Here is a 13,632-nt window from a genome sequence, read left to right on the forward strand (position 1 = left end):
CGCGCCACCAGTGCACCGTACGCCGAAAAACCAACCCAACGAGCTCAGCTTCCCTTCATAACCCCTCCTCCTCTGACACGACGACCAGCTGTGAGAGAGGAATGAAATGACCCCACCAAACCAGCAAGTGCCGTGCGCTTATTAATGGGTCATGTGTGCAGACCTCAAATTTTTTTTTCTCTGTCCTAAGGGATACTGGAAAACTTGGTATCTTTTGTGAAAAGTTGAGCTTCAGACATTTAAAGTTATTTTAAAGGATTTTTTAATAGGAGTATATGAAAATTTCTACTCATTGAACTTATTCCTTACGAATGAAAAATATGAAACTAGATCTTTTTAATTTAATAAGTAAATGTAAAGAGTTAATTTAATATTTTATTGCTTGCACTTAATATAAATTTAACAATTTGTACATATTATTTCTCCTAGTGACCACTTTAATGCCACAAGGACAGAGAAGGAGTACTGTAACTTTTACTTCTTGCTTCGTGCCAAAGAGGAGAGTTTCCACTGAAAGTTTTTCGTTGCCCCCTGGCGAAAACTTTTTGGCACCGATGGTGATCCCCCCTATCTTTCATCCTTAGCACATACCCTCTCCGCATTTCTATTCTTCTCATCGTAGTTCATTTTTGGTAATTTCCCGCCTTTGGCTAAAGCAAATTATGAGCTTCATTTGCATATTCGCACTGTTGGCTGTTGGAGTGAAGAGCAACAAAGGGTAGAAATTGAAAACGCGATTTGCACGAATTTACAGTCGAAATTTGCATAAACCCACCCGTGCTGCGCTGCCCTGCTCCTGCTGAATGCATAAATCATTGAAATATACACGCACACCTAACACAACACTAATACGCATCGTGGACCTTGTACAACATGGCGTATTGTTTATTCGAATTTGGGATTCCATCGACGGGAGAGCATCAAAAATGGAAAATGCCAATGTAATCCTAATGAAGACAGCTGCTGTTGATGCTGCATGTCGATCTCTGGTGTGCTGGCAATAAATCCTCTTTGCCGTTCAAGGAAATTAACTAAATATTGCGTATACGCAGTGTAGGAAATTAAGTGGTTTTCTCCCTACAGATGAAGTGTGGTTAGTCTGAGTTCAAAAATTTCCTGGAAAAATCGCAGCTGGCCATGAACCAAATGTTTTCAAAAGCATTTCTGCTTCAACCGACCGTTAAATTCCGCCTTTGTCAATGTAAATTGTCAATTCAAGGAATTGACTAGCTCACGCAACTTGACCCAAAATGTAGTCAAGTGCAAACGGAAAATCCGAAAAAGGGGGATTTTACAAAAAGAGAAAAAAAAAAGCTGCGTCCCTGACGTAATTAAAGCCTCGAAACAAGCGGAAGTTTGCCAAAAAAAAAAAAAGGAATATGAGAGACCTCTAACAATACGCTTCCTGTTCGGGAAAAGCGAAAAAGGAGCAGCTCGTTCGACTGGGAAATTAAAAGTGCCGCAGCCAAAACAACCCACGAAAAAAGGAAAATAGTGAACAGAATCAGGTGAAAGGACGACAATAATTGGAACAGTAGAACGAATCCAGTCGAGTGTGTTGTCGCCTTTTTGCAACATTGCAGCAATGTGTGTTGCAACAGCAGTCACACCAGCAGCAGCAGCAGCTGTTGCGCCACCATAACCGACTAACGTTGAATAGCAACAGCCGCAGAGCAACTTTAATTGATTGTGGTGTTAGTTGCAGGCAGAATGTGCTCTCATTGCGGTGAAAATTACAGAAGAAGAACTACTACTCCAGCATCAGTTGTAGCTGCCAGGAAATGGATTATTAAACCAAACCATAAGACATTCTGAATGAATTCTAATTGCATCAAGTCTTAACGAGGCTTAAAGTGATGATTATGGCTCTTCGCTATCATGAAATCAGCTCAAAATCGTGTCTAACTTGCATTCAATTAAACCCAAAGTTAAATGCTCTCCAGCCACGGTTTATGTAGTATACTTTCACGCGCAGCAGTTGCACAATGAAACCACAACAAGAACACGAAGCACCACTGCCAGTTTTAATTTCTAAACATAAATTTCAAAGCAATTAATTTCCCGCAGTTCTCTCCTTCATTGTTGTTGTTGCTGTTGCGTGCTTCACGCCATTTTCTATTTCAGCTATTTTTGTTTGTAAAACTTTTTTTTGATGTCATGAAATTTTAGCACCTTTCTCCGCATTTCTCGGGCTTGTTTCGCATATCGCGTATATCGTTTGTCAGTTTCGGAATGTGGCAAATGTGCTGGACTCACGCATTCCGGCAGCATTTTTGAAAATAAAAAAAAAGGAATCCACGCCCCCGCCGCAATCCCTTCGCTTGGGACAATTTTCCGGCGATTGTTATCGTCAGTCGTTTGTTAAAATTGCACCCGCAATACAATAGCTAAACGAAAAAAAATGCCTGCACAATTACAGACACAGACTTAGGCTCTGCGATTTCCATTTTCATTTTACCCGCTGCGCTATTATAAATAACAAACAACGAAATTGTTTATAATTACACATTAGCAGATAAAATATTGCATGTTGCTGATGTTGGCAGCCATTTGCCACGAGTGTCCGTGTGTGTGTGTTCGAACAATTTGTTGGCCAGGCTTGCTCAACATGACTTGGTTTTTTTTCCTGCCTGTGGCAATTGTTGTTATTGCAGTTCCTAGCCCACTATTTCTTTTTTTTTTATGATGTGTTGTATGGCGCTAAAGTGTTGTCATTATCGTCGATTACGAATGCGATTATACAATTATCGTTTTGCTAGCTAGGGACAGAAAACGATTACAATAATTTGCAGCCTTGTAGTACGGAGGGATTGCCGTGTCCTTCATGTGAAATATTTAGTCTTTGGCTGATTATCCTGCAGCATCTATAATTGAGATACATTTGCGTGCGAATCTGTTAAATTACGAACAACAAAACAATTCACAAATGGCTTTTCACACACTCCTGGCGAAAATTGAACACCTGTAAGCAGGGTTTTGATTAGAAGGACTCGAGATACCAACAGGAAGTTGCACTGAGAAAATAAATAGTGATGAAGGGAGAAGCAGTTGATCTTTAACTAAGAATAGTTGATGTAAAAAACCATCTTAGGTCATAATATAATACTTTTTGTAGTAATAAAAGATATTTCAAGATTTATACATTTTTTTCTTCTATATTTTTTGTAATTTTTGTGTCTCTGTGTATGAAAGAGCCCATAAACACGTACGCTTCATTAGAGACATTAAAGGTTTCTCTGCCTTTTCCCACCCCCCTCCCTAATGTTCAACAAATTGTGGGGCAAATCTGTCTATATTTCTTGGCAATAAAATTATAACAAACATGGACAGGAAGCACAATACTTGCAGCACAGCAGGTCCCTTCAGGGCTTCTCCAATGGTAAAAGCTGCCAAATGCAACAGGACAACCCTACACTTTTGGTTCTCCATCGCTCAACACTCCACAGGCATCTGGTTATTGTTTTTGCCATAAATGTGTTTCTGTTGTTTGCTTCCTAATTGTTTCATTATGATGGGCAACATGACGTATGAGCAATGTGGAAACAGCCACAAGGCCAGAAATTTAAAGATTTCATTTCCCTGTATTTATCGATCCCAGGGGAAATTGTCTTTCTATAAAATACAGAGCTGTGTACATCCTAATTAACACTAATCTAAAAAAATATAACAAAACTATGTCCAATTAAAACTGAAATAAAAGACTGCAAATAAATAATCTACAGTTCAAACATCTCTACTAAATGACAACACTAAAGTAAGGAAAGTGACTACAGATACATGGGAAAACAAATAAATTGAAATGAAAAGAACTTCCCAGCAAGGTAAACAATTTTGGAGAAATTAATTGAAAGATGAAACAGCAAACACATCAAACATTCTAATTAGAATCCTACAGTTTGGTTTCATTGCAAGCCAATTGAATTTATATATATCTCTGGTTTCTGTTTTAGCACAAACACACAGAATAGTCAAACGACAAGACGACACAGAATGAAATTAGGCTTTTTGGGGGATTATTTGGATTGTTATTATTATATTTTGGTTTTATATGTTCGGTTACGGTTGGGATTGATCAGCTGGTTAGAGCTTACCTTGTGGCTGTCAGGCAGGCAAACGCTTTAATGGGTGTCTGAAACCTGCAATGTAAAAGAAAACCGGAAAAGAAAAGAAGAAAAGTTCGCCACTGGTAAAAACAATTTTTCAAATCGATCTCTCCGCTTAAACTGCTCGCCCCTGTTTGGTTATTAAGTGAGCTCTGGTTATTTGTTTTAGGTTTTTGTTTTCAGTAACTACAAAAAATGGTTGCATCAAATATAGGCATGTATGTATATATACGGATGTAAACGAGTTGACAACATTTTTGGGAATATTTTCTTTTTGGTTTTTGGTGTTTTTTTGATTGTTTTGATGGCCGACCACGTTGAAATATGGATTGGTTCGTTATTTGGTGGTTTATTCAAGGGGGATGAGGGGAACGGTGTTTGTAAAATATTTACAAAATGCACCGAGTATTTGCATTGCCATGAATTTCGTTTAGCTTATCATGAACAAGAGATAGAGATAAAGTGAGAGATAGAGAGAGACAATCACAAATTATTTACAGGGGGGTTTTTCAAAAAAATTACTTGAATTGCCTGTCAAGTGGAGCATCATTGAATGCGATTAGTTAAAATGCTAAACCGATTGCCAATTGCATAATTCAATTATTTTATCAATGTCCATTGTGACAGGCAGAAACCTCAAAAATTCTACAACTACAACATCTTCAGCAACAAAACTACAAGTAAGGGCGATGCAAAATTATGGCTTTTACATAAAAACGTATGTTTTCATTTCACTTTATGCGAAACCAATTTAAAATTATTTTATTCATACATTACATACCAAAACCATTTAATCAGGAGTTATTTATTTATTTACACAACAACGGGGGACCATGTTAAATGCACAAATGGAACAGAGAGTACATATAAATATATGCGTATGGAAATTAATAAACCAATGTAAGCCAGACTAACGACAACGGGGTTGGAGGGGGAGACGGGGGGACTCCTGCCAGTCACAATAATTCCGATGATGCCGTGCCAGACCAACTCTACTCTGATTTGCGTTAAATTACCAACTTTATTCATATTGTTTTTAATTATTAACGGTCTGTGTTTCGGTTATTTATTTATGCTGTGACAGGGAAAACTATGGGCCAAATATGCAGCAAATTGTAGGTACAACTATTTGCTAGGCACACGACATAAATTACAGAGAACAACTACAGCATACCGGAAGACAAGCAACGAAATGCAAAAACGAATAAAAAAGGAAATAAAATCATTTTGTAAACATGTGAATTGTTTATTATTTATTTGGAAATTCGGTTTTCATGTTTATTTTGTGAGTGTTGGAGGTGTAGTGGCTTTAGTTTTGAATGTAATTGGCATAAATATTGAGCCTCGAGCGTTCACTCGGTTTTCAGTTCAATTGAATTTAATAATTGCGGCTGAGAAGGTAGACTAATTGGATACATTTTACAGGAAAAAGTAAGGGGTGTTGTCTGTACCTTCCTGTAATTATGCTTAAATGGGTTAATTGCTAATTTGATCTCTACTTCTGAAATTTATAAAGAATATTCGTTAACTTCTAAATGTTTTAAAGCTCTTGCCACCACCGCCACCACTAGCTTTTCATGTGCCTGAGTTGGGAATTTAGATTTCCGTCGACAAATGTAGGCCAAAATGCAAGTTTTCGCTCCTCTAGATGTGACACCAAAATGTCAACAAGTCGAGGAGGCGTGGAGGCTCGACTGAAAAGGCTAATGAGAGGACGCATCAGGCGGAATGGCCTGAGGGACGTACTCATTTGTAATTAAGAGCAGAGGCTTCCCACATGCACATATATAGATATATATATATACTGGGAGAAGCACAAATATCTGACGTTAATAGAGAGAAATGCAGATTTGAAACGGCTCCTAATTAAGCCACTTTCTCCGCCCATTCTAATTAAATAAAATTGCAAAACGCAAAGTTAAATGAATATTTGATAAGCCGCCAGAAATGAAGATAAGGCAAATGCATATTCAGGGCTCTCTCTTGTCCCTAAATGGGGGATTTTCAAAAACAGACACAGCGACACAATCGGGCGGAAAGAATCTTTGGCAAATTGTCAAAACAAACAGAAGCGACAAGGAAAAACATTTTTAATTTCCTGCTATAAATTGTATGCAAATGGAATAGATTTTTCCCCGATAAAAAAAAAAAATTACGAAACAAAAAAAACTTGCAGCCACAAAATGTTGTTTTTCAATTTGGATATTCAGTTATGTTAATTTCGAGTCCATGGGTGTTGTTGTTGTTGTGTTTGGATGGGTTGAGTGGTTGTTAAAAACTACAAAATACGAACACAAAAATGTAGTGAGACTCGATTACAAAATTCATAATGTGAAGAGAATGAGGTTGGGGTAAGCTTAGAATAAATTTATTTATATATATATAATTATATGTGTATAGGGGGAGTACATAATTACGCAATTAGTTGTTCTACATGGGGTTAAGCCTGGCACACACGCACACACAGACACTACAATGGTATCTATGCCTAACCCTTTCTCAATGCTTTTTCCTTAAGGGATTTTCCAAGATGTAGACGCATGTTGCTTACCTAAAAAGAAAGAAAGTTAAAGATGTTAGTTAGTTTAGATAATAATAACTTGGGTTTCTTATGTTTAAAGTTATAACAATTGCATAAATTGCTTACTTAGTTGAAAAATAACTAAGTATGCACCCCTTCAACTGCATAAATAAAAGATACATTTTACCCGTTAGGCACTCACCTGCACTTCCTCTACATTTGCATATCCTGAAGCGTTCAACTCAACTCAACTCTCTTACCAATTCCCCCCCTTGCATCCACCCAACAACAACAAATTGGCATTAAAAATGTACACGCAATCCTTTTAATCGATTTAACCGTACGGGAAGCCAAAGGAATGGGCAAAAAGAAGGTTTATAAAGCGTTAGCTAAACGTTTTTGTGGGTCTGCGCCTGAAATATGCATATGCAAGTAGCTGAATGCTAAGTAACGAAGGAGTTTCCCGAGTTGACGCTTCTAAAGCTTAATTTTTCCGGGTTTTAACATTTTACGGTGGCAGGTGGAGTTTTATTTTCATGTTAAATGATTATATTTGGTGTTTAGTGATTCTTTAATGATTATATTTGGTATTTTTAGCTGGTTTTAAAATATTTTAAAAAGTGCCTAAATGTATGCAATGAAATTATAGAGATATCAATTTAAGTTGACATTTATTTATTTATTAAATAACTTATTTACTTTCATCTAAACTTTTATTAAAGAAAAACTTGATTTACACATTGCATACTGCATTTTCCATTTCGTTAAAAAACGAATATAGAATACCCAAAAATTAATATTTTCACATATCTCTATCCCATTTTTAAACAATTAAACTCACAAATATATATTTTCTTTTACTTTCCCGAACAGATATGATTTCATATCCTTTGTAAGAGCAATCTATTTAAATCCGTTGGCTTGCGGATTAAAAAACAAAAATTGTATATTCTGACAACATTCCAACTTTTTTGACACAAATCGGATTTAGTAGATTTTAGCGCACAGCAGCCGGCACAATATAGGGGCAGCATCAGCATCAGCATCTCACTCACTTTCGCTTTAGACCGTCGAGCCGTTTGACATCTCTGTCAGGCAGTATAAAAGCCGTTACCAATGTCGGTCTATTACAATTTTTCGCTTTCAATTTTCGTGGCATGGCCCAAAGAGAGCTTAACTCACAAATCTGACACTCAACCGAGACCGACGGCTACAACCTATATGGAACCATTAACATATATACATATATCGATATGGCGAATTGTAACTGGCACGAGTTTTCCGCTCCGGTTTACCCCTCTCCTCCCGCACCATAAACTGCATGTTAATTGCATTTATTATTATTTTTATTCTTCGCTTTTCGTGCTCACCTTGAGGGTTAAGCTCGTGGCCTGACTTTGGTTAAAAAAATATGCATATAAAATATTTCGCTGCCATCAGTCATACATCGTTTATAAATTATAGAGTCGGGGGGGAAACACATTTATAATTTCACATAAAACCAAAGTCGTTTAAAGAGCTTTTGGGTGTGGATGGATCTCGATTTCCCGCCAGACTTTAGCGTTTTAATGATTCACTCGCCTACAGGTATATGTATATAGCTCTGGGCCTCGAGCCCCGCCGATATGCATACGTAATTTCCTGCTCGATTTTAACGAGGACAGAGGGACTGACACACGGCTGGCTGGTTGTCCATTTTAATGGTGACATTTAATATGCGTTAATTATGCCATTTATGGGCCGCCGCTCCGTTTGGCTTTTCGGGGCATATGCGCTAAATGGTCTGTCGTTAAAAGGGCTCATCCATTTTTTATCACGAACCAGTCAGAGCCGAGGCTTATCCCAAAAGTTACACCCAAATCAGTACAAATTGCTTTGGACAGGTCTTCTTTAGTCCGCAATTTAGTTTAATAAACTGAAAATAAAACTTGGCTGGCAAATAAAAGTTTTAGAACGGCTTAGCAATTGTTTGAAAAGGGTGCCTGTGTTCTCAGTGAGAGCTGAGAAATATGCAAATGAGAAAGACAAGGATATTTAATTTTAATTTTCTAAGAACTGTTGGAAATAACAGGGTTCTTTTCTAGATATTTATATTTTAGCTTAAATTAAATTTGTAAAATAAATCTAGAAATCATATTTATTATTACAGTGCTCAATAAGTAAGTTTAACCTTTGTCAAAAACATATCCTATTGCTGCAACAATAGTGGCAAATAATAAAAGTCGTAACCAAGATTGAACTTATCGGCTACACATTCACAAACCAGGACATTTACTCGCACAAACAACAGTACAAAATAAGTAAAGTTTACTCTTTGGGCAAAGCTTTCATGCTGTCGAAGCTTGGTACAATTTTATCCAATGCCAAGATCTTTCAAATACGTAAATAGTTTCATTTTTTCCACACATTTATATATATATAAATATATATATATGTCTATGCAGAAAGAAGAGAACGGGAACTTTGGGTCAGAGACTTGGGGTTAGAAGGAAAACGGAAACGGGGGTGTTTGGCTGTGTGTATCTGTATCTGTATCTGTGCGCCGAGATATGCGAGCCGTAACGAATTGGCGCTGTGCTTTTTTGTTGCCTTCCCAGTTGGTATCGGGCGTTGGTGTTGCTGTGGCCATAGCCATTATATTTGCGGCAGGAGACTAACTGAAATGGCAGTCCCAAGCACAAAAGTTGGCAAACTTAGGGGGGAAGTGGCGAGGAACAAATGTGAAATATAAGTAAAAGTGTCCCAAAATAGGGCTATGAAAACGAATTTTCTATACTCACGAAATGCAAAAATCTAAGGAGAGTTATAAAAGTTATTTTTTAAACCTTGAGGTTGTTTGATTTCTTTATGAAAGAAATATAGAATATAAAGAATCATACAATCTGAGAAACAACAGAGTTTTTAACTTAAATATAATAATTTGATGTTGTTTTTTATCACGAATTCCAGTTTTCTATCCATTTTATGGCACTACTTTATCCCATAAAAATTAAGTTATATATTTTCTCCTCGATTCTCTGACAGGCACCCTCATTAACCCCATCTAACCTTCATTCCTATATCCCCAAATTTAAGTATCAAATAGCAAAGGGATAAGGCACAAACTTAACAGCTATTAGAGGGTGCCTACAAAGAAGGGTTTTTCGGCAAAGGACTACCCTTTCGTACACTGTAAATATAATATTTTATTGTACAATATATACAATATATATATATAAAAAAAAAAAAAGAGGAAACCAAAATAACCCAAAGAAATACTAAGTAAAACGAGTAAAAGCTAAAATGGCGCGCTACTTTGCCTTGGCCAAAACGGATTCATAACATGAAATTGCTTTTCATGATGGGCCTTCCAGCGCGAACACACACACAAAAGAAGGCCCCCGAAAACACATATGGGGAAAAAAGGGTTGGTTGTGTCTATGTTAATGGTTATATTTCTACTGCAACTACATTTCATAACTATTACATTTCCTAGCCTAACCTCCTTCCTGTTTCAAAGAAAATTGTGTTTGCATCACTTTGACGCGTCGTATTACAACAGAGGTCATGTGGATGCTATGCGTGTTTCCCTAGCCCAAAATGAAATACAAGTTTTCTGTATGCAGCCAACTTTACTTATTAAAATTGTTTACAGCAAAGTTGGGAATGATTTGCAGATTGCTAAAAAGAGTTTCTAAGACATGCAACTATATACAAAAAATTCAATTAAATGTTGCCAGAACAATGTAACCGCTTGCTGTCATATTTTTCTAAAGGATTTACCGCCACTTGACAGCTAATTCGAAGGAATGTGCCAGCTTATACATAGTTTTTGGGGTTTATAAAATATTTATTTAATTTTTTCAATTGCCCTTGACTGCTGTCCAATTCGGTTAGTTTAGTAAACAAAGAAATGTGGGCAAAAAGTATTTTCATGTTTGTGAATATCTTGCCAAAGCTTCATCTAAATATTAGCAAAAGTCAGATAAATAGGGAAACTGCAGTGAACAGACAGAGTGAAATAATTCATTCATGTTATTTTTAAAACGTAAACAACACATGTTGAAAATCCATTAAGATTAAGAAAAAAAATGTCCGAGTCAACTGTATAGTTTTTTCATGACTTTAAAAGTGATAAATAACATTGAACAACTGCATATTATTCAGTTTTCAAACTAACAATAAATTGTCAAATTTTCTGCTTGGATTTTTCTGATTTTTTAATCTTTAATCAATCTTAAATTGCAATCAAGAAATTGCAATAAAAATATGCAACTCGCTGAGCAAAGCAAACGCTATTTTCTCAACTGTTTAGTAAATTTTCTTGGCTCTTGTCAGGCGACTTTCATTTTCCAATTTAGCAACAACTGCCGTGCAATGTGAATTATTATAGTTTTTACTCGTTTCCCATCAAGTCGGCGTTACGGTTCGCTACATTATTGGGCAAGACAATGCGACAACTACATACTTATATCGCAAGTATATTGTCCGACCAGTGGCGATAACAATGCTGCCTCCGTTAACTATGGGCACAAACACTTTTGCCACTTAATTGACTATTTGCGGCTGTTTATGGGAGCAACGTCGAGGCTCACTCGCTTTAAACACTTTTAATTAATATTGTTACACACAGATGCACAGAGATGCACACTCCTCAACGAGCGTGGCGCGTTGAAAAGTTTAATTGAAATTTAATTATGAGTACGTAGCATCATGTGTGAAGGAAATTGTGTAGCACAGCATCGGACACACTGAGTGAGTGCCTCCTCGGATCCACCGCGAGAAGGCAGGCGTCCATCCAGGGCATCTCGAACTCAAGCCAATTGAGCGTAAACAACAAATTGTTGATTTGTTTTGTTTGGCCCGTTCGATTCCATTCGATTTGAATCGATTCCGTCCGATACGATACAATACCATGGGCTTTTGTGTTGGTTTTTGGCCGTTGCCACTTGAAATTTTATGCCATTATTTGGCTTTGCGCACGATTGATTGATTTATATGAATGAGGCAGACCCACTGACTGACTGGATGCTCGATTGCCATTTGATTGCATTACTTTCCCAGGGATTTTACCCGAATTTTACTATTGACAGCCAGACATTAAGTTATTATATTAAGATGAGTGCAGTGCACAGAAAGAAAACGAAATAATAGGAATTTCAGTACAAGTTGTATTGTAATTTCTATTTTAAAAGTTTTTAATATGGAAAGTTTCTCGAATTTTGTCTAAATATATCAGTTTTTACTCACTACAAGACCTGTAAAACATCTTAGTGGTTTTATTAATTTCCTTAAAAATATGAAAAGTACTATAAAATATTAGTTGCCTTTACTTTTTCACTAAATTGACCCAATTTTATGTTTCTTTCAGTGATTTCGCCTCTTCTCGACGCACATTTGTGACCTTTTTGTGTGCAAAAATATTTTTTATGTTAATACGCTTAGGTGAACAACGCTCAGAGATCGCTTCACTGAACTCAACTTCAAACTCCAAACCGAGTGATGAGCCGAGGTGGGGAGGAGTGTTAGACAAAAGGCTTTGCATTTAAACTTGTGATTTATGGAGCATAATACCCTTGGGGCCACTCTGAATGATCTCATATATCTTTTCGTGGCACGACTTTAAAAATTATGTGACTATCGTCTATGAAGAGTTCATTTGAATTGTCTATTTACCCGAAAATGATACATTCTGATGAATTAATTTGAACTCTAAGGAGAATGATTCAGTCGGGGTTATTCTCAGAAACACATTTTGATGTAATTTGATCATTGCAAATGATTCAATTTGAGTTGTTAATTTATTTCACAAATGTTCAAAGAAATTGCTTTGCTACATTTTCCGCTGATGATTATTTTCTGCACAAATAAATGTCTAAGCCCATGTTACTTACATTTTTAATAAAGAAATTTGTTGTATATATTAACCTACAATATTTTAAAATATTTTAGATGTTTTCTGTGCAGACCCCTTATTTTATTCTCTAAATACATATCTTATCTATCCATTAAGTTCCTGGAACAGCCGTAAATTAACCCTAAAATATCTCTCCTCAGTCTGTCCGGAATGAAACATTAATTATTTTGTATTATTTGTCTTTAGCTTGCAGTAATTTTTCACTCCCTTTTTTGTTTTGCTTTTTCTTGCAGGGAATAAGGGCGAAAAGAGAACCATGTAATTATGTGCCACTAAAGGCAGCAACGAAGCAAATGGGGCCAGGCACATGAGGCATGGAATCAAAGGAAGCCACGGAGACAAACAAACCTGGGGACCCGAAAGCCAGTGACATACGAAAAAAAAAGAGTCTCGAAGAGAAGGAAATACTACCAGAAGAAGAAAAGGCTGGAGAAGATGGCCAAGGAACTCGCTGTGGCCGATTCACCTTGAACTCAAAAAGTGAACTTATCGAGACGGGCTCCCCAACGCTCCAGCTCCAGCAACATCAACTCCTTTATTTTTTCAGTTCCGCCGTCTTGCTCTCGGCAACTCCACTCCACTCTACTCGTCGGGGCGTTGAAGCGTTATAACTGGGTAAGCGGAACGGGGCGAGTGCTGGCGAGCAGGAGTGGAGCAGCAACAGCAGGAGGAACAGGTAACCGGCACAGGTAACTGAGTGCTCCACACACCCGTGCATGCCTTTGAACGCTTCCCCGACTGACGGACGTCGTCGACTGGCAGCCAGTTCTGCCTTTTCAGCCATTTCCTTCTACGAGTGTGCGTTACCCTTACCGCTGAGGGTTGCATGGGTATTGTTTTGTGTTTGTAACACTTTCGATGTATTGTTTTTGAACTTGTCATCAAGATACCCATGTTGAGGTTACAATGTGTTGAGTAACTTAATATATTATAAAATAAAAGAAATATTGCAACTATAAAACTTGATTGAAAGTATTTTAAGACTCACAAGCAATATATTTCCTATACTATATATAATAGTTACTTTTCACAAGGGTATTACTAGATTCGATCTCAGGATCTGTCACTTCCTTTCCTGTTTTTTCACTGTTCACATTTTTCAACTCAAAAGT

The 13,632-nt window shown here is 37.0% G+C and overlaps 1 protein-coding gene across 4 annotated transcripts in view; it reads right to left on the reverse strand.

The window, feature by feature from the left end:
- The window catches only part of msi (RNA-binding protein musashi), a 122,591-nt gene that overhangs the window by 36,189 nt on the left and 72,770 nt on the right, over positions 1 to 13,632 (reverse strand). For 2 of the 4 annotated variants that reach the window (XM_070286699.1, XM_070286700.1), the window contains exon 3: positions 4,092 to 4,136. The exons of the other annotated variants lie outside the window; for them this stretch is intronic. In XM_070286699.1, the coding sequence (XP_070142800.1) occupies positions 4,092 to 4,136 (45 nt within the window). The remainder of the gene's footprint in view (positions 1 to 4,091; positions 4,137 to 13,632) is intronic. 4 annotated transcript variants of the gene reach the window in all.

Source organism: Drosophila kikkawai, chromosome 3R, assembly GCF_030179895.1.
Source record: "Drosophila kikkawai strain 14028-0561.14 chromosome 3R, DkikHiC1v2, whole genome shotgun sequence".
Lineage (NCBI taxonomy): Eukaryota > Metazoa > Arthropoda > Insecta > Diptera > Drosophilidae > Drosophila > Drosophila kikkawai.